At 56.8% G+C, this 24,615-nt stretch overlaps 1 protein-coding gene across 5 annotated transcripts; it reads right to left on the reverse strand.

Moving 5' to 3' along the window:
* Positions 1 to 1,954: 1,954 nt before the first annotated feature.
* UCKL1 (uridine-cytidine kinase 1 like 1) lies at positions 1,955 to 23,221 on the reverse strand. 5 transcript variants are annotated; one of them, XM_054392086.1, is made up of 15 exons: positions 23,154 to 23,221; positions 18,450 to 18,637; positions 17,366 to 17,472; positions 16,999 to 17,169; positions 16,694 to 16,765; positions 15,369 to 15,558; positions 14,413 to 14,474; positions 8,325 to 8,344; positions 5,988 to 6,086; positions 5,368 to 5,461; positions 5,030 to 5,092; positions 4,417 to 4,539; positions 4,006 to 4,113; positions 3,427 to 3,583; positions 1,955 to 2,282 (listed from the first exon to the last, which is right to left on the reverse strand). In XM_054392086.1, exons 1-15 carry the CDS (start codon positions 23,219 to 23,221, stop codon positions 2,206 to 2,208), a joined length of 1,599 nt encoding a protein of 532 aa, XP_054248061.1. In that variant the 3' UTR covers positions 1,955 to 2,205. The 5 variants fall into 5 exon arrangements, with proteins under 5 accessions (XP_054248061.1, XP_054248062.1, XP_054248059.1 ...); XM_054392087.1 differs by lacking the exon at positions 8,325 to 8,344 and adding an exon at positions 13,118 to 13,134; XM_054392084.1 differs by having other exon boundaries at positions 18,450 to 18,643.
* Positions 23,222 to 24,615: the final 1,394 nt, after the last annotated feature.

Raw genomic sequence — 24,615 nt, forward strand, 5'->3', positions numbered from 1 at the left:
CAGGGCAGAGGCAGGGAGGGAGCTGCCTGCCTCCCACGCAGTGTTTCAGACGGTGTGTTTGCCACCAGCACTGTGCCACAAACAACAGAACTTCAGCTCTGTAGAGCCCCTCTGTAGAGAGGGGCATGGTGGACCCTACAGGCCACTGCCATGGGAGGCTGAGGGGGATCCAGGATGGTGCCGTTGCCTGGGGGTGAGGGGAATGCTGGCAGTGGTGTAGGGGTGATTGTCAGCCTCTGCTCGGCATGGCGAGGCCACATCGCCAATCCTGAAGTCAGTTCTGGGCTCCTCACTGCAAGAAGGACATCGAGGGGCTGCAGCATGTCCAGAGAAGGGCAAGGAAGCTGGGAAAGGGTCTGGAGAAGAGGGCTGGGGAGGAGCAGCTGAGGGAGCTGGGGGTGTTCAGCCTGGAGAAGAGGAGGCTGAGGGGAGATCTCATTGCCCTCCACAACTCCCTGATGGCTGGAGCATGGTGGGGGTTGGTCTCTTGTCACATACAAGTGACAGGACAAGAGGAAACAGCCTCAAGTTGTGCATGGGGAGTTTCAGGTTGGCTATTAAGAAAAATTTCTGCCCAGAAAGGGTTCCCAGGCATTGCCCCAGAGGCAAACCCTGCTCAAGAACCACACAGAGTCTTGTCGTCTTCCAGTACGCCAACAGCACTGCTTACACAAGGTCTGCTGGAGCATGAAAGATGAGGATGATGGCATCCATTCATTCATGGGGCTGAGCACAGGCTAGAAAGACAACACTGAGCATCTCCAGCACTGAGCATCTCCAGCACTGAGCTCCTGCACTGGCAGCTGCAGCCCAGAGGAAGGACTCTGGCTGCAGACATGGCCCTGGAGATGCTGCTGTCCATTGTCCCCAGCGCTGCTCACTTGGTGCCCCAGTCAAAGCCCCTTGTGTCTGCCTCTCCTCCTGTGTTTGAGCTCTCCTTCCACCCACACAAGGAGCTATTTTTAGCAGGCACTAATCAAGAGGCAGTGCTGGCTCTGAGTGTGGCTTTCAAGCCCAGGGCTCACTGCTTGTGCCCAGTGCTCGCAGGAACTCAGCCCTGTGTCTCCTTTGAGCTGGAGCTGAGCATTTACACAACCTGCTGCAGAGCAGGAGCAGCTATTTTGGGCTCATCACACCTGAGCCCACACTGAGTTATCACCACTTTTGGCAAGGGGTTGGCAGAACATCCCCCTCCTGGCCCTTCTCTCCTTGCTGCTCCCCTCAGGAGTCAGCTGCCAGCCAGGGTCACCCAGCCCAGGGGCAGGTTTGCTCCTCCTGGGTTGTTTATCTCCAGCACAAGGATGTAGGTTTGGTGCTCTGAATCGTGCTTAGTCAGATCCTTAATTCAGTGTTCACCCATACCTGAAGGGTGGAGAGTGAAAGGCTGGGACCAGACTCCTGTCAGTGGTGCCTAGGGACAGGACAAGGGGCAGTGGGCACAAAGTGGAACCCAGGAGGTTTTATCTGAAGATGAGGAGAAACTTCTTTGGTGAGCTCTGGAGCAGGCTGCCCAGAGAGGTTGTGGAGTCGTCTTCTCTGGAGAGCTTTCAACTCCACTGGGCCTTGTGCTCCTGGGTTCTGCATCCTCACACCAAACCCCTCCCGGGTTCCACTTCATGGCCATTGCCCCTTGGCCTGTCCCTGGGCACCACTGAGCAGAGTCTGGCCCCAGCCTCTTGCCCCCCACAGCTCCTTTAGCTCTTGCTGAGCATTGCTTAGATCCCCTCTGGGGCTGCTCTTCTCCAGGCTCTCAGCCCCAGGGCTCTCAGCCTTTGCTCTTCACAGACCTGCTCCAGGCCCCTCAGCAGCTTTGTAGCCTCTGCTGGACTCTCTCCAGCAGTTCCCTTTCTCTCTTGGACTGGGGAGCCCAGAACTGGACCCAGTGTTTCCTTCTGGCCACCTGTGACACAGACCAGCTTCTTTCAAGAAAACCAGAGAAAAAAATTTATTCTTTTCCTTTATAAAATATCTGCAATAAGTTATAGAGGCAAATATTTAAATTAAATAAATTAAGTGGGCTCTGCTGGGGCAGGCGACTGCCCTGCGCCTAGGACTTGTGGTTTCTCTGAAAAAATATTGCCTTTGGTGGCAGGTTTGCAAAAAAATATCTATGCTGGCTGAGGAGGAAGGAGACATCTGCAATGGACAGAGGGGATAAGGTGCAGTGCTGAGGCTGCCTGGAGCTGCTGGCATCTCCACAGCCAGCTAAGTGCTAAGAGCATCTTCGTCATCGCTCCAGTCCGGAGGAGCGTCCGTCCCAAAGTACCGATCGCCGAAGTTCCCTGGGGGAGGGAAAGAGAGGCATGGGCAGGGTGCAGCCCTGCAGGGGGCAACAGCAATCACAGCCCACCTAGTCCCACCCCCTCTGCAGCAAGCAGGAGCATCCTCCACTAGATCAGGTTGCCCAGAACCCTGTCCCACCTCACCTTGAATATGTCCAGGAATGAGGCCCCAGCCACCTCCCCAGACAACCTATTCCAGTGTTTCACTACCCTCGTGGTAAAGAACTTGATCCTCACATCCAAGATCATGCCCTCCAGCCTGGCCTGGCTCCATCAGGTGGGAAATTTATCTGGATCTGCCTGAAGGGAGGCTGGAGTGAGGCCAGTGTTGGTCTCTTCTCCCAAGTAACTAACTGAGGTTGTTCAGCCTGGAGAAGAGAAGGCTGATGGGAGACCTTATTGCTCTCTGCAACTCCCTGAAAGGAGGCTGGAGCAAAGTGGAGGTTGGGTTCTTCTCACATGCAACAAGTGACAGGACAAGAGGGAACAGCCTCAAGTTGTGCCAGGGGAGAGTTAGGTTGGATATTAGGAAATTTGTTTGCTGCAAGAGTGGTCAGGGATTGGAACAGGCTGCCCAGGGAGGTGGTGGAGTCCCCAACTCTGAAGGTGTTCAAGATGTGGATGTGGCACTTCAGGACATGGTTTAAATTGAAGGTTGGATCTTAAAGGTCTTTTCCAAACTTAATGAATTTTCTATGATTCTATTCAAGAGCTTGAACAGCTCCAAAACTCAAAACTGGAGCAGCCTGGAGGTTGTTTTAGCACCTCCTGGCCAGGGTGTTCCTGGCACAGCAGAGGTGAGAGAGCAGAACAACTTGTTTTCGATGAGCTTGTTTAAGGTAGCAGCTTAAGGAATGAGGTGGGCACAGGTCTGCTCCAGCAGTCCCAGCCCAGCTTCTCCATTTGGGGCTGGAGAAGGCTCAGGGCACGTGGCATGGCTCCTTCTGCCAGCCAGATCTGGCTGCCTGACAGCTCTCAGGGCATGCATGTTGATCCCCAAATCCATGTGGGACCCAGGAGAGGCAGCAGGTGCCTGGGTAAAATAAGGCCAGGCCTAAGCTGCTGCTGCTAACCAGGGCTTCACCTCCTCTGTGAGTGAGTCAGAACCAAGGATTCCTGATTCCATTCCCAGCCAGCCACTCACCAATGCCAGGGATTATCCGGAAGAGGTCGTTCACCTTCTTGTCCACAGCTGTGGTGATGATCTTCACCCGGGGGAAAGCATAGGCAACGGAGTGCACACCCATCTCTGCCATCAGCAGGGACAGCAGGAAGATCTTGTCTTCTGGGACATCATGATCCTGCAGGAAAGGCACAGGGACAGCTCAGGGTGAAGGTGTCTGTGGCAGGCTCTGGCCCATGCCTCCCAGGAGCAGCACTAAAGGACCTCCCTGGAGCCACTTCTTCCCCCTCCTACTCTCTGGCCAGCTGGGGGCCAACCAAGAAACCAGCTGGGGACTTGACCCCAGTTCTGGAGTCAGCTCGGTCTGTGTTGTCCCCAGGACCAAGAAGTCAGCCACACCCAGGCTGGTCCTACAGAGGGAAGGGTGACTTGATCATCACCTGGTTAAAGCCACCACAGCTCACCACAGCCACCATGGCACCTTCCTTCTGAGCACAAAGCCCATTGGGCATGGCTGTGGCTGGTGTTCTGGGCATGGCTTGGGAGCAGAGCAGCAGCCCCCCGTCTGCAGGCCCCTTCTGCAGCCCCCCTGCTCCCTACCAGCAGCACCCTGACTGCCATCATGGCTGCTGCACCCGTGGAGACCGTGCAGTCCATCAGGATGACGTGGTCCTCGCTGATGTCCTTCGGCAACCGCAGGTAGTGGAGCTGGGCAGCAAGGAAGAGAGGTCAGCATAAAGGCTTGCAGGCTGAAGGGGAATGGAGCAGCCTGAGCCCTTCTACTTCAGAGGTGAAGGATCTTTCATGCATCTCCATCTCTGGAACCCTGGCTGCAGAGCAGCTCAGAGAGCAACCCAGCCCCCATGTGCACTAGCACGCTGGTAAAGCCCACTCGAGAAGCTTTCAGAGCACTCTGTGCACTTACCCCCCACCAAGCCCAACTCTCAGGCTGCTGAAGAGCTCTCAGGAAGTACCTGAGATGCCCCCAGCAGCCCAGGGCTGAGGCTGTACCTCTGGCTCTCCTGTGTTGCAGTTGGTCTGGATGAGGATGGTGCCGATGCGGACGTCCTTGCAGACCGCTCGCAGTGCTGGCTCCATGGTCTCCCCTGCTCGCAGGATGGACACCCCAGTGATCTGCCACACACAGCCAGCTGAGCAGAGGGCTTGCTGCAGGAGCTGCTCACCACCCCAAGATGGCACTGGGCCTCAGTGGGCAGCCCTGAAGACCCTCCCTTCCAAGAGGGTTGTGCTGCTCCCAGTCCAGGCTGCCTCCCTCAAAGGCAGGGCAGCAGTGGCACAGTGACATTGCTGATGCCACCCCATCCACCAACCTGAGGAAAAGCTTTTGGACTATGAGGGTGCTGGAGACTGGAACAGGTTGCCCAGAGAGGTTGAGGGTTGTATTAGATGATCTCCAGAGGTCCCCTCCCACTCCCCATCCTGTGATTCCATGACCTGCCACATACCCCAGTTGCACAGCTCATTTACTCGTGGCAGCAGGAACCAAACCCAGGCCTGATGGAAGTCCTAGGAAGCCCAAAGTGTCCTCCCCCTGCAGCCACAAGCTTTCAGTAGAGTCCCATGGGGCAAAGTTCAGCTGTAGGTTCCTTTAGCTTCCACTTACTTGCTTCCCACTGTATGTCCTCCCTTCGTAGTCCTGTCCCTGTGGGGTCTGGACAGTGCAACTCTGCAAAAGCCAGTTGAGAAGCATCACCAGGGGCTCTGCCACGGCCCTCAGGTGATCCCTGGTACCAAGAAGCCAGCCAGCTGTGGGCTGCTCTGGACCCCTGGAGACCAAGGCTGGACACAGAGCTGTCACCCAGGGCCAGGTCATTGCTTCATGGCCTGGGAGAGCACTTCTAGGAGGAAAGGGTGGCCATGTGAGGAAGGTTGGAGGAGAAGCATCAGGACCTCCTGGTAGTTATGGGTTAGGAGCTGGAGAGGAAGCAGAGCTGAACCCACCTGGAAGGGGAGCAAGGAGAGTGCGTGCTCGATCAGCAGCCGCATCAGCCTCTTGGAGTAGAAAATGAACTCATCTCTGCTGGTCTCCTTGTTTCTGCAGGGGAAGCAAAGCAGCATCAGCTGTGGACCAAAACATGCCTCAGGAGATGCTGGCAGAGCTCAGGAGTTGGGTGGGGGAGGACAAGCCCTGTCCCTGCAAGTCTCAGTGCCTGGGACCCAGCAGCTCGAGGCTGGCAAGACCACGGAGCACAGCTCCTGCCTGCAGGGTCTGCCTTGTCCCATGGCCCCATAGCAGGGCAGACACAGCTGCTGAGCAGGGCCAGTGGGGACAGCACAAGGGGTGATGGTTTGAAATCACAGGGAGAAATGTTTGACAATGAGGGTGGAGAGAGCCTGGCCCAGGTTGCCCAGAGAGATGGGAGCTGCCCCATCCCTGGCCCCATTGCAGGTCAGGTTGGTTGGGGCTGGGAGCAACCTGCTCTGGTTGGGAATGTCCCTGCTGAGTGCAGAGGGGTTGGACTGGATGAACTCTGAAGGTCCCTTCCAACTCAAACCATTCCATGATGATTCCAGCAGCCAAGCCCTGTCCCACCCCCGAGGCCATGGTGTGGGAGCTTTACCTGATGATGGTGTGCATGCCCCTCACCTGAGGGGTGCTCTTCAGCACACTGAGGGTCTGAGGAAGAGGGTGGCACTGGTGGGCAGAGGCCAAGGCGGCCCTGTAAAGCAAACCCATGGTCAGAAGGTCCCAGGACAAGGCTGCCCAAGGGCTGGTGCACAGCACATGGCCGGAGCCATCCTCCCAGATGTCACCTAGCACTGCCAGCACACACCAGGGCCATCCAGCCCTGCCTGCTCATGGCAAACAGGGCAGGGAGTGAGTGGCCAGTGGAGGCAGGGGACCTTGCAGCTGCTGGGCAGCTGACCTATGGTTCGCCCATCTTGGTTTCTAATGGTTGGGAAGAAGATGGAAAATAAAATCAAAACCTTCTGCTTGGGAGCCTGAACTCGTGGGTGGGGAGGAGCTGTGGTGGTTGTCTCTGACCTACAAGTGGCATCAGGAACAGGACAGGCAGCCTGGCACGTGGCTCAGAGTGGAGTCAGGCTGCAAGGAGACCACTTCAGAGGGTGCCTGCCCCATTGAGGGATAATCAGATCCACAGCAAATTGGGAAAGAGCTTCCAGACTTTCTGTCTGGGCAGGCCTGGCTCTGTGTGACTCATCTGCACAGGACGGGGGGGCTGGGAGCTATTCTTGGCTCAAGGGAACACCACTGATGGGGAAGTGCACAATGGAGCCCCATTAGTCACCCTGCTCTTTGAGAGCAGCAGGTATGAGATGAAGGCCACATCCCTCTGGGCTTCCAAAAGGCTGGGCAGGATGGACAAGCATCTGAGTCTGGGAGGAGGGCTGGGGTCTGAAAGCCACACATCAGATCACACAGGTGCCAGGGGCTGCATCCCAGCAGAGAGATGCTGGGGGGCAGGAGAAGAGCAAACAAACAGAAGCAGCAGCTGATGAAGACTTCAAATAAAGCAGAAACCTGCATCAGTTGCACACAGAGACACACAAGCAGAGCAGAAGACACAGAAGATGACTGGGTAGGAATGGAGGAAGGCAAAGCTAGAGGATTTGAGACCTCCATCCACACAGCCATCTCCTGGTCCTGGCTGGCCAACACCAAATGAGACATTCCCAAGGCCTGTAGGTACCTAAGGGCTGCTTCTTGCTGCTGCCAGCTCTGGTGCTGCAGAGCTCTACAGAGGCCCTGTGCAGGGAGAGCTGCCAGGAGCTGGGAGGCTGTGGGGTGGGTTGTGCCTGGCTGCTCCTGCTGCCTGGAGACCCCACTGCATGTCTGGGACAAGCAGCCCTCAAGGTCCTGGGGCCCCTGTCAGTGAAGCAGGCTCACTGTTAGTCACCACAGCCTGGGTTAGGTGCCTTCAGAGATGCTCCTGCTCTAGCAGCTCTGTCCTCACAGTCCTTCCTTCCTCCTCCTTTTAGACCTGGCCCAGGACAGATCCTGAAGGCACAGCCCTGCCTAAATCCCTCCTCACCCCAAGGATGGGAGGACCTGAGCCCAGTGGTGCCCAGTGACAGTCCAAGGGGTTACTTGAACACAAGAAGTTCAATCTCATCTTGAGGAGCAGCTGCTTTAAGGGTGATGGAGCACCAGACCAGGCTGCCCAGAGAAGTCTCCATCTCTGGAGACATTCAAAACCTGCCTGAACATGCTCCTGTGTGACCTTTTCTAGGTGCTCCTGCTCTGGCGGAGGGGGTTGGACTGGATGATCTCCAGAGGTCCCTTCCAACCTCCACCATCCTGTGATTCTGCTTTTAGCAGACACTGTTCTAGGAGAGGAAGAGCTCAGCCTCCCAGCACCATGCCACACACCCACTCATGGCCCCAGCTGGGTTTGCAAGGTGGCAGACTGCTCTCCCCCAAACTGGAGGAGCTGTTGGGCTTGTAGCCCACCACAGCTCACCTTGGTCACAAGTCTGAGCTTGTCTGGGCACCTCTCTCCCCCCCATCACCACCACACCTCCTGCCCTGTCTGCAGTGCTGCTGGTGAGACATGGTGTCACCTGGCTCCTGCTCCCTGCCACAGCTGCCAGCAGGTGCTCCTGGGAACACCTCCCCTGCACCCCGAGCTGCCAACAGTGAAATGCTCTCAGCCATTTGTCACTGAGCTTCCCACACCTTCAGGTGACACCAGTGCAGGGACAGGAGGGTCTCTGTCCCCAACAAGCTTCTTAGTGCTGTCCCCACAGAGCTTTCTAGGGGGCCAAGAGCAGGTCTCATTTTTGGGGTGGGGATGAAGATGCTCTCTCAAGTGGTCCCACACCAGTTTGGCCCAGAGAGCCCCAGCAGAGCAGGAGCCTGGGGGCTGGCTGGGTTAGTAGCATGGCTCACACAGTTAGTGTCACCCAGAGCCCTGCAGCAGTGGTGGTCTCCTCACATATCCCAGCGCAGCTTCCTCTGGTCACCGAGGGGTGGTCAGGGCAGACAAGACAGCACACACCAGAGTTTAAGGGCAGAGGGACAAAGGTGACATGAAACAGAGGAGAAAGCACTGTCATTAGTCAGAGTGCCAGGGGGAAAACCCTCACTGATCATAAGGAAAAGAAGGCTCCAGGGAGACCTTAGAGCAGCCTCCCAGTACCTGCAGGGAGCTACAGGAGAGCTGGGGAGGGACTTTTGACAAGGGCTGGGAGTGACAGGAGGAGCAGCAATGGGTTGAAGCTTGAGGAGGGCAGATTGAGACTGGAGATGAGGAAGAAATTCTTCCCAGTGAGGGTGGGGAGACACTGGCACAGGTTGCCCAGGGAGGCTGTGGATGCCCCCTCCCTGGAGGTGTCCAAGGCCAGGCTGGATAAGGCCTTGAGCAACCTGGGCTAGTGGGAGGTGTCCCTGCCCATGGCAGGGGGTTGGAACTGGGTGATCTTTAAGATCCCTTCCAACCCAACCCATCCTGTGAATCTCTGACTCTCTGGCTGTTGGACCTGCCCAGTGTCCAGGCCACTGCCAGGCAGACCCCAGCCCTCCTCTCTTGGTGACCAAGCAATGTCACAGCTGCACCAGCAGCACCTACTCTCACCACGCCAGAGGCATGGCAGGGGGATATTGTCCTGTCTCTGTCCAAGGTGGTACCACAACACAGCACCAGCTGCAGCTCTGGGAGCCCACAGAGAAATGTCCATCCCTCACCCAGGGCTCTGCTGCAAGCCCAGAGCAAGTGCCAGTGCTCAAGGCCAAGCTTTATCTCCCCCCCCATGCAAGGGCTCACAATGGTGCCTACCCTCTGCACACTGCAGCCAGGATCTGCTCAAGCCTCTCAGAGCCCAGAAAGCCAAGAGCAGTGGGAGCACAGGGAGAAACCTGACCCTGAGCTCAACATCACTGCTCACTGCCTGACCCCAGGATCTCCTGGGCCTGCCCTGGCATCACCATCCCTTGGAGAGGAGGCTGCAGAGAGCAGAGCTCAGCCTCTCCAGCACTCCTGGCACCAGTGGGAGGGATGGAGGGAGCAGGTCCCTGGCACCACGACCCACAGGGTGACAGCAATAAGAACAATGTGTCCTGTCCCCTCCCCATGAGGGAAAAGTCAGACAGGTGGCCATCAGCACATCAGGAAAACTTTGGGAACTTATTTTTTCCCTCCAGAACAAAAGCTTTAAAGAAAAAAAAAAAAAGCCAAGCAAACTAACACCAACCACCAACCAAAAACCAAAAAACAAAAATCAAAGAGGAAAGGAGAAGAAAGAGAGAGAGAGAGAGAGAGAGACAGAAAGAGGTGACCGTGTCTCAGGAAGGCTTCAGGGATGCTCCTCAGCCCTTTGTGGAGCATGTACCAAGCAGGAAGCAGACAAGAGACACCCAGCTACAAAGGAGCTGCTGCAGTCCAGGCATTTCAAGCAGGTGGAGCAGCTGCCTCTCAGGACTGACATTTCAACCAAGGGCTGTCAAACCCTGCCACAGGCTGACATTTAAAAACACCACTGGCAAAGGGCATGCCAAGCTGATGCAGACCTGGGGTGGGGAATATTGGTTGGTGCAGGGAATTCAGCCCTAAAAGAGCACTGGCTGGCTCCAAGAGCTGGGCTGGCTGCTGAAGTGTTGTGGTAGAAGGGATGGAGAACATGACTGAGACTGGAGATGAGGAAGAAATCCTTGAGAGTGAGGGTGGGGAGACACTGGCACAGGTTGCCCAGGGAGGTTGTGGCTGCCCCCTGCCTGGAGCTGCTCAGGGCCAGGCTGGATGAGTCCCTGAGCAACCTGGGCTGGTGGGAGGTGTCCCTGCACATGGCAGGGGGTTGGAACTGAATGATCCTCTAGGTCCCTTCCAAACCATTCTATGAAGAGGCTGAGCTGGGAGCCCAAGCCTCAGCCCACATGGGATCATTGATGCAGCTCCAGAAGGAATACTCAACAAGGAGCTCCTGTATGGAATTACACCTCCAGCATGGTGAAACAGGTGGGAAGCTGGACAAGAAATATCCCAGCCTCAGGGTCTGACCTGAGAGTCTGCAGAAGGCAGCAGTGATGCTCCTCAGCAGCCAGCTGATACAGGAGGACAAGGCTGGGCAGCCTGGAGCACAAGGAGCAGGGAAGGACCCTGGGCTGGGGCCAGGTCTAAGCATACAGGTTTTATTCTGTCAGCTACCGAGGGCCTTGCTGCATCCCCATGGCTGCCAAAGGGCAATGACATCAAACCCACAGCCATGGCATTTAGATGGAGCCATTCCAGACAGCAGGATGAGGAACTGTTTTAGCTGCCCAGCCCCAGACTGGCCAAGCACACCTCATCTGGCACAGCTCTCCTCATCCGCCTTGCTCCTCTGGTGAGTGTGGAGCTGCAGAGGAGCTGCTGGGGACCCACAGCAGCAGGAAAAGCTGCTGGGAATCAGGAATGTCAATAAGAAATTTCATCCACACCTCCTGCTAAAGCATAAATGGAAGGCAGGAGCCTTAAAGAGAAGACCAAAGCTCCTGGGGCTGTGGTTATCCCACAGTTTTCTGGAGGTTAGAGTTACCTTCCCTTCAGAAACCCACTGAGGCTTTCTTAAGGTGTTATCAAACATTTGGCTTTTAAGCTGCAGACAAATATCAACTTCACCTTGCTCAAGAGAGACAGGGAACTGCTGGAGAGAGTAAGCAGAGGCTCCAAAGCTACTGAGGGGCCTGGAGCAGCTCTGTGAGGAGCAAAGGCTGAGAGCCCTGGGGCTGAGAGCCTGCAGAAGAGCAGCCCCAGAGGGGAGCTGAGCAATGCTCAGCAAGAGCTAAAGGAGCTGTGGGGGGCAAGAGGCTGGGGCCAGACTCTGCTCAGTGGTGCCCAGGGACAGGAATGGAATTCAGAAGGTTCCACCTGAAAAGGAGAAACTTGTTTGGTGTGAGGGTGCAGAGCCCTGCAGCAGGCTGCCCAGAGAGGTTGTGGAGTCTCCTTCTCTGCAGAGCTTCCAACCCCCCCCGGCCACTGTGCTCCTGGGCAAGCTGCTGTGGGTGCCCTGCTGGAGCAGGGGGTTGGACTGGATGAGCTCCAGAGATCCCTCTGTAGCCCCACCCAGCTGGGATTCTGGGATCACCTGTACTGAGTACCACCTGGATTAAAGAGGAAAACCACTGGAGACAAAGGAATTCTCCCTGTGCACACACACAGATCTCCACACACACATTGTTCTTCCAGCTAGCATTATTCCTGCCATTTTTTACCACCACAGCCTTCTCTCCAAGCCAAAGCTCTTCCCACCTGAACTTGCAGACACAGCAGGAAGCTTTCTTTGTCTGTATGGAAGCATCAGGCCCATGGTGCTAAAGAAGCACAAATGAAATGAAATTAATCTCCCTGTTGCTTAGTCTAGGACAGGAATGGCTTCAGCAGAAATAAATCAGGAGCAGCTTCCTTCTGCCCATCTCAGGTGTTTTAACAGCTTGCTGTGTGCTGAATGTAGATTTTTAAGGTGACTTGAGCTAAAAGTATGCCCAGACTAGGCACAGGCTGCCCAGGGAGGTGGGCACCCTGGGGGTGTTCAAGAACCCTGTGGCCATGGCACCTGGGGCCATGGTTTGATGGCTGGACTTGATCCTGGAGATCTTGTCCAAGCAGAAGAGCTCTGTGATTCTGTGCAGTGATGGAGGTCTAACTGCAAACCCTGCTGCTTCCTACCACCCCCCCTGGCTGCTTAATGGAAGCCAGAGAGCTCAAGTCCCATCTGCATCCACCTGCTGAAGAGGTCAAATAAGTCAACACCCACTTGACAGCAGCCACCTGCAGGTACTCCAAATCCTCTGGGTTAAGTATTTTCCTAGTCCCCAGGAGCTGCTGCCTCGACTTCAAACACTGCAGGGAATTGGGGACCTCTCACCATGCTGGATCTGCCACACTCCTCTCAGGTGCCATCAGGCACAGCAAGGGACCCAGGGCTCTCAGCACCCTTGAGCTGCTTTGGTTCATCTAAAAACTGCTGTTGAGTGATGTTTAATCACCACGGAGGGAGAGTAGCTCTGAGCAACTGCTTCTTTTAGAGGCTGAAGGGAAAGAAAAGGGAACTAAGGCTGAGAGATGGCATTGCTCAGCCTGGAAAGGAGAAGGCTCCAGGGAGACCTTCTGCTGGCCTTGCAATGCTTAAAGGGCCAATCAGAAAGCTGGGGACAGACTTTTGGGCAGGGCCTGTTGGGACAGGAGGAGGGATGATGGTTTGAACTCAAAGAGGGAGATTCAGGCTGGAGAGAAGGGAGAAATGTTTGACACTGAGGGTGGGGAGAGCCTGGCCCAGGTTGCCCAGAGAGGTGGGAGCTGCCCCATCCCTGGCCCCATTGCAAGTCAGGTTGTTTGGGGCTGGGAGCAACCTGCTCTGGTTGGGGATGTCCCTGCTGGCTGCGGGGGTTTGGACTGGATGAGCTTGAAAGGTCTCTTCCAACCCAATACTTTCCATGATTCCATGACTCCCAGGATGCAAAACCTCTCCTGTTGCAGACACCCAACCAACCTGGCCCTGTCTCAGTTGAGGGCTCTGCACTCCAGCTGATGGGACCCTCATGGGATGAATACATCCCTGGGGAGCAGCCCTGTCCCTGCTGGTCTGGAAGCCAAGGACAAGGAAGCCTCCCATCAGCCTGGAGAGTGAGGAGGCCACCTCCCATCAGCTGGGAGCATGATGAGGGCACCTGGACTGCAGGGCAGGGTTAGGCCAAGCAGTGCCTGGCATTGGAAATGCCTCTGGCTGCACAGACAGGACAGTTAGGGGCTCTTACCTGACACTGAGTTCACGCTGCAGCAGTAACACAAAGACACAATGCAACCGGTATTAAGCATTGCCAACACCAGGGGCGTTTTCAAGACAAAAGAAAAGGAAAAATAGGAATATTTTCCTGCATTCCCAGGTAGCCTTCTCCCCCTTTTCCCCTTCCCCAAGTAAATAAAAGCCCCCCCAACTCCAGGCCAATCCCTTGCCTGCCTCACTGCAGCACCCAGCCAGGAGTTTTCCCAGCCAGATCCCAGGACCGGGACAAACAGCCACGTCCCTGCTGCTCAGTGCCTTCCTTGGCCTGGCACCAGCAATGCTGCCTGGGCTCTACTCCCTGCTCCTGTGACTGAGGGCTTAGAAACCAACTTCCTGACGTGCCCAGAGTTGAGTGCTGTAAATCAGGGCAGGCAGAAAGCCCTGACCACAGCCCTGCAGAGAGTGGGATGCTTTCCACCACACCTTTGCACCAGAGTGGGCACTCCTGAGGGACAAATGCTGTCCCATGACAGCTCCACATCCTGGGTCCTGGCTCCTGCCATCAAGGAGCTCAGAGAGGCCTCTGGCAATCAAGCCCTTTCCTTTCAGGGGCATCCATTTTTTCCACTTCCCAGGACATCACTCTGAGTATCTCCACAACTCAAACAGCCAAGGGGTGGGAGGAGATTGTGCTCCTCAGGGAAGAGCACCACACAGCAGTGTCATCTGAAGGGTTCCTGGCTCAAACCACTGGTCAAGGACTGACCCAGGACACACAGAAGAAGACTTGATGGGGAAGTGATGGAACACCTGCTGGGATCAGGGCTCAGGTTGGGTGCCAAATGTGAGAAGACTTTGGGTTTGGAAACCCATGGGCTGCATCCAACAAGTGGGAAAGTGGGGTTCTGACTGACAAGGCTCTGCAGCAGTGTCTGCAAGGGGGTGAAGAAGAGGAGTCAGAGGAGAAGCTGAAGTACTGCAGGGGTTGGGGTGCTGCTAGCCCTGGGAGGGCTGCAGGCAGGGAGGGCACATCCCTCAGATCACTCCAGGGTGGTTGATTTGTCCCCAGATGAATTGCTCTCCCAGGAAGAGAAGGAGGCTGCTGCTGGACCACAGCTTGCAGAGTAGCCTGGCACTGACCAGAGCAGAAGGAGAAGGCCTTTCCTTCACTGCAATGGAGGGAGCAGGGCTGGGAGAGATTCATGGGGACAGCCCCATGGTTCACACAGCAAGAAGCCACCTCAGCATCCAGAGTGCTGCTCCCTGCAGCATCACAGCTGCAAAGGCCAACCCCAGCACTAACCCAGGTGAGGAGAAGCCTCTTACCTCTTCCAGCTGGCTGTGAACATGCTGGACAATCAGGTCAATGGCCACTGTGTTCCCACTCCCTGCAGTGAACCAAAAGCAAAAGAGACACAGCCAGGTCAGGAGCACAGTGACAGCAGTGTCTGGGAAACGTTGCCTCCTCAAGCTCCTCACATCACATCCCAAACATCCCTTCCCCAGCAAAGCACCATGCAGCAGGAGACATTCATTCATCCATTTCATTCCTGCTCTCATGTAGCAATCTCCTGCTGGCTGTCTGCAGGTGACCTCCAGCTTCTGACCTGCTAAGCTGCAGGAGCTGGTGGGGCAGGAGACTGGTTGAGGGAAATGGCATAGAACAAGGGAATGGTTTGGGTGGAAAGGGACCTTTCAAACTCATCCAGTCCAACCCCCTGCAGTCCTCAGGGACATCCTCAACCAGAGCAGGTTGCTCCCAGCCCCAAACAACCTGACCTGCAATGGTGCCAGGGATGGGGCAGCTCCCACCTCTCAAACATTTCTCCCTTCTTTCCAGTCTGAATTTCCCTCTTTGAGTCCTGTCCCAACAGGCCCTGCTCAAAAGTCTGTCCCCAACTTTCTGAGGGACCCCTTTAAGCACTGCAAGGCCACCAGAAGGTCTCCCTGGAGCCTTCTCCAGGCTGAACAACCCCAACTCTCAGCCTGGCCTCACAGCAGAACCCTTCCAGCCCTGCCAGCACTGCTGTGGCCTCCTCTGGCCCTGCTCCAACAGGTCCCTGTCTGTGCTGTGCTGAGGTCTTTCCCCTGGGAATCTGCTTTCAGTCAGTATTTGTGGACACTCAGCTGGAGGGACCTTCCCTTTGGCATGGGACAATCACCCTCCTGTCCTCAGCACTGGGGGGGCAGCAGGACTTGGCCGGCAGAGCCGAGGGCAGAGGGGGAAGGTCTCTGTGGTGCCACCGAGGCTGCCGGCAGGTGGGGGCAGGGCTGGGCAGTACCTCTGGGGACGACAATGTCTGCCAGCCTCATGGTGGGCTGGATGTACTGGTCAAAGGCAGGCTTGACAAACTTGTTGTACTGCTTGATGACCCCCTCGATGTCCCGGCCCCGCTCGCTGATGTCCCTGCGCAGCCGCCGCACCAGCCGGATGTCCGAGTCCGTGTCCACGAAGATCTTCAGGTCAAGGAGCTGCAGCAAGAGGCCAGGGAACAAACCCCACCACATAAGCTTCACCACCAGCAGGCACTGCAATGTGCTGCCCAGGGAGGTGGTGCAGCCACCAACCCTGGAGGTATTTAAAGGTGGTCTGGTTGTGGTGCTTGGGGCTATGCTTTAGGGGTGACCCTTGTAGAGTAGGGTTCTGGGTTGTACTCAGCGATCCTGAGGCTCCTTTCCAACCTGAATGTTTCTGTGAAGCCATCAGCAGAAGGCTGAGCCCTGTGCTCAGCACGGTGCCAGAGCTCAGCTCTGTTCCAGCATGCAGGGAGCTCTGCCTCTGCTGCTCCTCATCATGAACTGGCAGAGCAGTGCTGCAGCCAGTCCCTTACCTGCCCCTGACTCTCACATCTCCTGAGACCTGCCCAGCTCCAGCTCCTGTCTAAGCAGGGTTTGGAGTACTTCTAAGCAGCTCCAGCACTTTGGCTGGGTGTTATTCAAGAGAGAGAAGAGCAGAGAAGTGAATGCCCAGGGCACGGATCAACAGGAGTGTTGGCTCCTTAAAGCTGGAAGGGGCCAAGCACAGCAGCTCCCCTCAAAACTATGCCCTTAATGGTGACAGCCAAGAGCAGGGCTGCCCAGAGGAAATTCCTGGAGGATTTACTCAGCTGTCCACTGGAGGTCATCCTTGCTCCAGGAAAGTGCAACTCAAATGCTTGCTTGGCAGAAAGGGAAAAGGTCTAGCCTGAGCCTGACTAAGTCTGAGCATGGCTCACTCCCTCCTACACAATTTCTCACGTGTCCAAATAATTACCAAGAAAGCCTGGAGTGCTGGATGAGTCCATCCTAGGAACACCAGGCTTTGCACAGCAGGAGCACAGCAGACTTGGCTTCTGTCAGCAGACCAACCCCCACCTGGCTCCAGCCTCCTTCCAGGCAGTTGTAGAGCCAGAAAGTCTCCCCTCAGCCTCCTTCTCTCCAGACTGAACACCCCCAGCTCCCTCAGCTGCTCCTCCCCAGCCCTGTTCTCCAGACCCTTCCCCAGCTTCGTTGTTCTTCTCTGGACCTGCTGCAGCCCCTCAGTGTCCTTCTTGGAGTGAGGGCCCCAGAAGTGCACCCAGGATTCACAGTGCAGCCTCACCAGTGGCAATTCTGAGCCCTTGCTCACCTTCAGGAGCTCCTTGTCTGCAAATGCCATGATGCCTTCAAAGATGATCACATTGGCACCATACAGGGTTTTCTGCAGAGGCAAAGGGCTGTGGTCAGACCCACAACTTGTGCTCAGAGATGCCCCATCCTGGGCAGCCTCTCTGGGTTCTTAGTGACTGTCACAGCTCACCCAAAAAACTGCCCCGAGCCAGCCACAGAACCAAGGACAACTGCAAATGGCAGGGGCTGGAGGGGGCCACTTGGCAGCCCCCTCTTGTGCCTTGGCACTCCCTCCACCTTGTCCCACCCCTCTCTGTTCCATACCCATTCCTTCTTCCGGCTGTGGGTGGTGAAGTCATAGATGGGAATCTTCACACTCTTGCCTTGCTTCAGCTTCTTCAGGGTGGCAATGATGAGGTCAAAGTCAAAGGCATCAGGGTGGTCAAAGTTGAAGTCATTGCTGGCTGCCTGCTCCTGCTGCTGCTTGGTCAGGACCTGCTCACAGAGGAGAGCTTTAGTGCATGTGGCTGACCTCACCAGCTGCCTCACTCCCCACCAAGTGCTCAGCAACTTCTCTCCTGCCCCAGGAACCACCTGAAGGGGAACCCAGGAGGCCATCACTAACACCACATTTCAGAAGTTATGCCAAGACTATCCACAGAGCCTGGCCCAGTACCATGTGCAGCCTCACCTTGTAGAAGGAGTCCATGGACAGCAGAACCACCCAAGGGACATCAAGAGCCTCAATGATCATGGTGGCCACTGTGGTCTTCCCAGACGCACTGCCTCCTCCCAGGCCTGCAAGGAAAAGGGGATGAAGCCCCCAGCCCAGAGCCTACCTTTGCAACCACAGGCTGGAGCCCAGCTCCTGCTTGGTTGCACTGAGTTGGAGGAATCTCCAAAGAGGGAGATGCAAGGGAGAGACCACCCTTGAAAACGCCCAGCACCACCTACTGCAGCTGCCAGCAATGTGTCCAGCTGGGCAATCCTTCCTGGGGTGGTTGTGCAACAAGGGGACAGCTGGCATGAGAACCAGCCAGGCCTAAATCCCTGGCAGCTTGTGACAAGCCAGGCAGCAAGGGCTGAGGGAACAAGCAAGGGCTGTGGTCTGCTCAGTGCCTGTTAGAATCCATCACTCATCTGCAGGCTCTCAGCTTCTGCCCAGTCCCACAGCTCACCCTGACAGCTATGGGGACTCTCCTGCTCAATGGTTGGACTCAAGGACCTTGAAGGTCTTCTCCATCCTGAGCAATTTTATGATTCTATGATTCTGTGCTTCCCGACCACACTGAGCAGCCTGCAGTCTGGAGCCAACCTCAAGTTTCCAAAGAGGTTACCACAGGCTACAGGATGTTAGGGGTTGGAAGGGACCTCTGGAGATCTTCCAGTCCAAGCCCCCTGCCAGAGCAGGACCAGAAAATCCAGCACAGGTCACACAGAACACATCCAGATGGGTCTTGGAAGTCTCCAGAGGAGGAGACTCCACAACCTCTCTGGGCAGCCTGCTCCAGTGCTCTGTGACCCTCACAGTGAAGTTCCTCCTCCTGTTGAGGTGGAACCTCCTGTGCTGCAGGTCCACTGCCCCTTGTCCTATCCCAGGGTGCAAGTGAGCAGAGCCTGTCCCCTCCCTCTTGACACCCAGCCCTCAGATATTTATAGACATTGATTAAATCCCCTCTCAGCCTTCTCCTCTCCAGGTTATGGATCTCACCAGGATCCCCTGGAGATGAAGTGCAGATGTTGGACAGAGCCGGAGAGGTGCTGCCTGCCCCTACCTATGACGAAGGCCTCCTTGGACTGTGTGCCATGCTCGTTGTACCAGGGGGGGCGCCCAGCTGTGTAGATGGTCCTCTTGCTGGTCCTCAGCAGGGGGGGCTCAGACTTGCACTGGCTGGTGGTCCGCTTGCGGGGAGGCTTGGTGCTGCCCACGGCAGGGTACAGCCGGTCCAAGGATTCGGCACTGCTGTTGCTGGGCATGGGCAGAGGAAGCAGCTGGGTTACTGCTGCTGCAGAAGGGGGCATGGTCCCACTGCATGGCAGGGGGGGCTCCAGCTCCAGGAGATTCCACACTGTGTGGGTGAGGGAGGCAATGGAAGAAGGGGAGAAGCAGCCATGGCCCCATGCAGCACTACCATGGGCATGGGCAGCATGGAGAGAGGCTCACACAGCACCAGTCGTGACCAGGAAAAGGTGCAGCACAAGGTCACTCCCTACAGCCCTGCTGCCTGGGGAATACCCACCCTGAGTAAACACTCCAGAGGGGTCTCCCAAGCACTGAGGGGAGTTGCTGTAACACATCCTGCTGTGCTGAGGGACCTTTCTGAGGGATGAAAGTCAAACACATGGGCTACAGTTCAACCATCCTCATTCCCCCATGCACAATCCCTTTCCTCCCCAGTTTTGGGTCCCTCACTCCAAGGACATGCAGGGGCTGCAGCAGGTCAATAAAACTGTTGAAAGGTCTGGAGAACAGGGCTGGGAGGAGCAACTGAGGGAGCTGGGGTTGTTCAGCCTGGAGCTAAGGAGGCTGAGGGGAGACCTTCTGGCTCTACAACTGCCTGGAAGGAGGCTGTAACCAGGTGGGGATTGGTCTCTTCTCCCAAGGAACAAGGGACAGGACAAGAGGAAACAGCCTCAAGTTGCCCCAGGGCAGGTTTAGGTTGGACATGAGGAACAATTTCTCCCCCTTGAAGGCTGTCAAGGGCTGACTCAGGCTGCTCAGGGCAGTGGTGTAGTCCCCATCCCTGGAGGGGTTTCAAAGCTGTGAGATGTGGTGCTGAAGGCCATGGGTTGGTGGTGCCCTGGCAGTGCTGGGGTAATGCTGGACTGGATGATTCTAAAGGTCTCTTCCAACCAAAGATTCTATAATTCTGGGAGTCTAAATGCCTCTCTCTTATCTCTCCTCCCACTGCAGCCCCAGGGAGGGAGAGGAACCAACCACTCTTGGAGCCCTTTCAAGCTTGGCAGCAGGAGAGCAGTGGCTGGGAGGTGATAAGTGGCCTCCGGCCAGGAGATAAGCTGCAGCCTGTGTGTCCGGGCAATGTGGGCACTGGGGGGTATTATTTATACCAGCTCCTGACCCTCTCTGCAACTCTCCTCCCTGTGAGAAGGTGCAGAGGGCTCTCCTTGCCCATGCTTGTCCCTCTCTCAACCATGACCAGGCTGGAAACAAAACCCCTGCAAGGTCAGAGGAGAACCCTGGGCACCAAAGCCAGCAGCACCTTTGGTGCAGCTCAGCCTGGGCTTTGGTGCAGCTCAGCCTGGGCTTTGCTGCCTCTCTGCTATTATTTTTTTTTCTCTGAACCCTCTGAAAGGGTTTAAACTGCAGAGCTTTACAGATTTCAGTTGGATTTTAAGCTGGTTTGGTATGAAGATTAATTCCACTCCCAGCCCCAGCCCTTTTTGGAACAGTTTTAGATAAAGATCAAAATTTGAGACAGGCCATCTGCATGCAAAGCCACCCAGGAACCCTGCAGAGCATGGTGGGATCCCCTGGCATGGCATCCCCAGCACCCACAGCAGCACATCCCTGCAGAGAGGGTATGGGGACAGCAATTCCCTGATTGTGCTGAGGCCCTGATGGGAGCCAGGATGGAGCTGGAAGGGTCTGGAGAACAGGGCTGGGGAGGAGTAGCTGAGGGACCTGGGGTTCTTCTGCCTGGAGAAAAGGAGGCTGAGGGGAGACCTTCTGGCTCTCAACAGCTCCCTGAAAGGAGACTGGAGCCAGGTGGGGATTGGGATCTTCTCCCATGGAACAAGAGCCAGGACAAGAGGAAATGACCTCAAGTTGTCCCAGGGGAGGTTGAAGCTGGCCATGAGGAACAATTTCTTCCCCTTGAGGGTTGTCAAGGGCTGGCCCAGGCTGCCCAGGGTAGTGGTGGAGTCCTCATCCCAAGTCCAGACATTGACCTGACACTACCATGGCCACCAAACCCTGTCCCCAGGTGCCATGGCCACACATTTCCTGAACCCCTCCAGGGATGGGGACTCCACCACCTCCCTGGGCAGCCTGTTCCACTCTTGCAGCAAAGAAATTGTTCCTCATCTCCAGCGTAACCCTCCCCAGGCACATTTTCAGGCCATTTCCTCTCACCCTATCATCTGATACAAGGGAGAAGAGACCACCCCCACCTCAGCAGCCCCCCCAGCGGGGTTGCTTTGGTCTCCTCCTCGGCAGCAATCAGCCAGCGCTGGCTCCCAGCGCGGGGCTGACACCAGTCGCTGCACAAACAAAGTCCTTGGGTCTCCATCCAAGCAGGAGATGACAGGCACGCAGTTGTTTACCAGCAAACCGAACAGCTCCTTTCATCCACGTCCCAGCTCCTCTCCTGGGACCTGGCTTGCTCAAGAGCGCTGCCGCCGGCGCTGCTCAGCCGCCGCTCCCCCGGGAGCCCAGCAGGCTCCGTGCAGCGGGGGAGCGCCTGGGGACGGCAGGCAATGCTGAGCTCCCCTGTGCCAGCCTCAGAACGCTCGGACCACGATTCACAGGTTCGTGGAATGGTCTGGGTTGGAAGGGACCTTCGAGATCATCCAGTTCCAAACCCCTGCCATGGGCAGGGACACTTCCCACCAGCACAGGTTGCTCAAGACTTCAGCCAGCCTGGCCCTGAACACCTCCAGGGAGGAGGCAGCCACAGCCTCCCTGGGCAGTCTGCATGCTCTGATGCTGATCAAGGCCACGGTGATGCTGACTGAGGGCACCATTCCTGAAATGACTCCAAAGTGGGCAAAACTCTGGTTTTTTTGGAGCTGGAGTGGAGCCCAAGCACAGCCCACAAGATGCTGTGGCCAAGACCATGATCTGCATGCTGTGGTCATGATTCCCCAAATGACTCTGAATTGGGCAAAACTTTGGCTTTTGAACTCATGTGAGGGGTTGACCTCTGCAAGGACTTCTGCAGTGCCTTCAATCACCAACATAACCCAACATAACCCAGCTCCTGGCTGAGGTTCATGGAATAGTAGGGGTTGGAAGGAACCTCTGAAGATCATCAAGTCCAAGCCCCCTGCCAAGGCAGGGTCACCTAGAGAAAGTCCACAGGAACACATCCAGGTGGGTTTGGAATGTCTCCAGAGGTGAAGACTCCACCACCTCTCTGCTTGGACTCCACAGGCTGCAGGCACAGCTGACATCCTGCTCCCCTGTGTGCCACTCCAGGGCAGCTGCAGCACACCAAGGGGGTGACACCCAGTAGCTCCATGCTGGAGCATCACTGTGGGACACAGGGATACATGTGGGACAGGCTGGCAGAGGGACAGCCCTCGGTGAGAACGGAGCCATCCTCCCCCCTGGTGCAGCATTCCACAAGCTGCCCTGCTTGGCTTCTTCCCATCCAAACACCTCTGCACCTTCACCTAAACTCTTCCTATAGATACCAGGTCTGCACCACCTGCACCTACACAAGAGGCCTCCACACCTCCTCCATCACCCTTTCCCGTTCCTCTGGGATGAGCAGGGCCATGGGGAGGACTCTGGCACTGTCTTGGAGTCCTCCAAAGGTCACACTTCTTCTCCTAACGTTACACTTGAAGGTTTGTAGATGTTTTCCTCAGCTGCCCTTGCCAGCAGGGACTCTCCCTGTTTCCAAAGGAATGGCTGATCCCTGATCCCATCCACCTCAAAGCCATCTCCCACTGCTGTTCCTTCTCTGCAGCAGCCACAGATCCTGTGCCATGCCCTTATCCACAAGGAAAAGCCTCCAGAGGAAGGGGACTCCCCACCTCTATCTGAAGTTATCACCATTGCCATAACCCAAGGACAGTCCTTGTCCCAGTCAGACCTCCCCCCTCCAGCCTTCCCAAGCAGAGTGTTCCCCCTGCTCCCCGAGTCTCAGCAGCATAATGCCACAGCAAGGCAAACAGGAAGGGAAATGTTTGTAGTATGCCTGTGCTCCTCTCCCAGCTCCGCACCCCCAAAAGGGCTTCTCCAGCCCCATGGACGTGTTGGCACAGATGAAGGAAGTATTTTCCTCCTGCTTACCCCAAGCATGGATTTACTGGGATCAGAGGGGCACCTGGCTCCCCTCCCCACCACACTCTGACCCCTGTGCCCTCCATACTGAGGTTTCCCACATCCTGTTGCTCCCTGAGACCCGCAATCATCCCAGACCCGTGCTGGGCTGGGAAGGGGGAAGGCAGCAGCTCCCAAACTGGCAAAGCCCCAAACCTGAACTGTGCAAACTGGAGAGCTTGTCCTCAGCAGCTTGTAAACAACACAACCAGGCACCTGCAAACCTCCCCACGGTGTCCCCAGAGCCTGCAGAGGCACAGGGCTGGCTTCATCCTGTCCCTGGCTTCGTCCCGTGGGAAGCTGCTCCTTGTGCTCTCACAGCCCTCAGCCAGCCAGGAGCTGGGAATCGAAACTGAAGGAGCAGGACTGAGGCCAGCGAGGGTTTGCTCCAGCGAGCAGGGACCGAAATCCAGGCGCTGGGAAAGAGGGGAAAAGGCAGGCACGGCCCGAGGCAGAGGGAGGAACTCACCCAGGATCCGGCCCCAGGGCCCAGCAGCCAGAGATGCGGACGCTGGCGAAGGCTGGGGGGCTGCTCATCTCCCCCCCACAATGCTGCAGGTGACGGTGGGCAGGGGGGTGTCACCCTCAGCTCACGCTTCAGCTCCTAGCCCCCAGCCTCCTGCCGCTATCGTGCCAAGGGGGCAGCCGTGCCAACCGGGGTCCTCCGGCGCGCCCCGCGGCGAGCAGCCATGCACGGCACCGTGCCCCCCAGCATGGGCACTGCGGCTCCGGGGGTGACAAGGAACACCCCCAGCAGATCTTGAGGGGGGTGGGGGTGGGGGGCTGGGCCGGGAAGATGGAGGAAGGAGGAAAGAGCAGTGGCAGGGGAGTGTCCTGTGCCGGGAGCTGCGGAGCGGTCAGGGCACATAAGAGGATAACTTAGCCCAGAGATTACGCTCATTACCTGATATTAATAGCACTGCCTTGATTAAAGGGAGGCTGGGGGGGCAGCGGGGGAGCCGACACCTCCCCTCACCGCCCCTCGCACAGGCAATAAACACTGGCCCCTTGGCCACCTTGGACCTGGGCACTCCTCGGAGCTTGGGGGCCCGTGGGGGCTCCGCCGGTAAGTGTGCGGCTGCGAGCTCCCAGTACCCTGGGGAGAAGGCTGTTGGGGGGCAGTGGGGACAGTGCAGGGACAGGCATGGAGAGGGGACCCAGCGGGAAAGGGGCTGCTGGAGAGGCAGAGGGGATGGTGTTGGGACAGGGATGGAGGGGGGGCCCAGCTGGCATCCCACTTGCAGCCAGTGGAGCTGGCAGGGACAGGGGTTGGGGTGCTGCTGGTTGTGTCTCGGCTGCCGGGGCAGGATTTGTCCCCCATCCCATAGGTCCCAATGGCAGGGGGCCCTGCTGTGAGCCCCCCAAAGTTGCTTAGCTCCCCAGGGAAGAGCTGCCCCTCGCTGTCCCCTCGGTCCTGAAGTAAACAAGTAGGTGAAACTCAACACTGGTGGCTGCGGGTGGCTAAGAATAGCCTCTGCCTGCCCGGGCCCTGCAACCTGCTCCCTCAGCCTTCCCCCTGCCAGCTGCCCCCTGTCCCCTCCCGGCCATTTCAGCTCCTCTCCCTGGCACCAGCCTGGCCAGGGAGGGCAAGGAGCCCGGGTACCCAGTGCCTAGCAGCCCTCAGGGGAAGCCAAGCAGCAGTGGAAGGGCAGGATGCCCAGTAAGGCATAGCAGATGGCTGGGCACTGTGGTGAAGGGGTCCTGGCCAGTCCTGGGGCATAAAGAGTGGGGCAGAGCAGCACCTATGATGGGTGCTGAGAAAGGGAGGAGGTAGCAGAGGGGACACAAGAGCATCAGGCAGCAGGGTCTGAGGGAACATGGCTTGTCATGATGAGGTCTTGAGGTCACCAACTGAGCCCCAAGCCCATCCCAGCATGGTGAAACCAGAGCTTTGCTTCAGTCCAACCACTGCAAGGGGGTACAGGGGGGAT

The sequence above is a fragment of the Indicator indicator genome, chromosome 24 (assembly GCF_027791375.1).
Source record: "Indicator indicator isolate 239-I01 chromosome 24, UM_Iind_1.1, whole genome shotgun sequence".
Lineage (NCBI taxonomy): Eukaryota > Metazoa > Chordata > Aves > Piciformes > Indicatoridae > Indicator > Indicator indicator.

Excerpts from the sequence above, each read along its gene's own strand:
- UCKL1 (XM_054392084.1), bottom strand. The coding sequence starts at position 23,221 with ATGAGCAGCCCCCCAGCCTTCGCCAGCGTCCGCATCTCTGGCTGCTGG. Across the intron at positions 15,559-16,693 it reads CAGACAAGGAGCTCCTGAAG|CTCCTTGACCTGAAGATCTT; the intron begins GTGAGCAAGGGC and ends CTCTTGCTGCAG. Across the intron at positions 4,114-4,416 it reads GCAACACAGGAGAGCCAGAG|CTCCACTACCTGCGGTTGCC; the intron begins GTACAGCCTCAG and ends CTTGCTGCCCAG.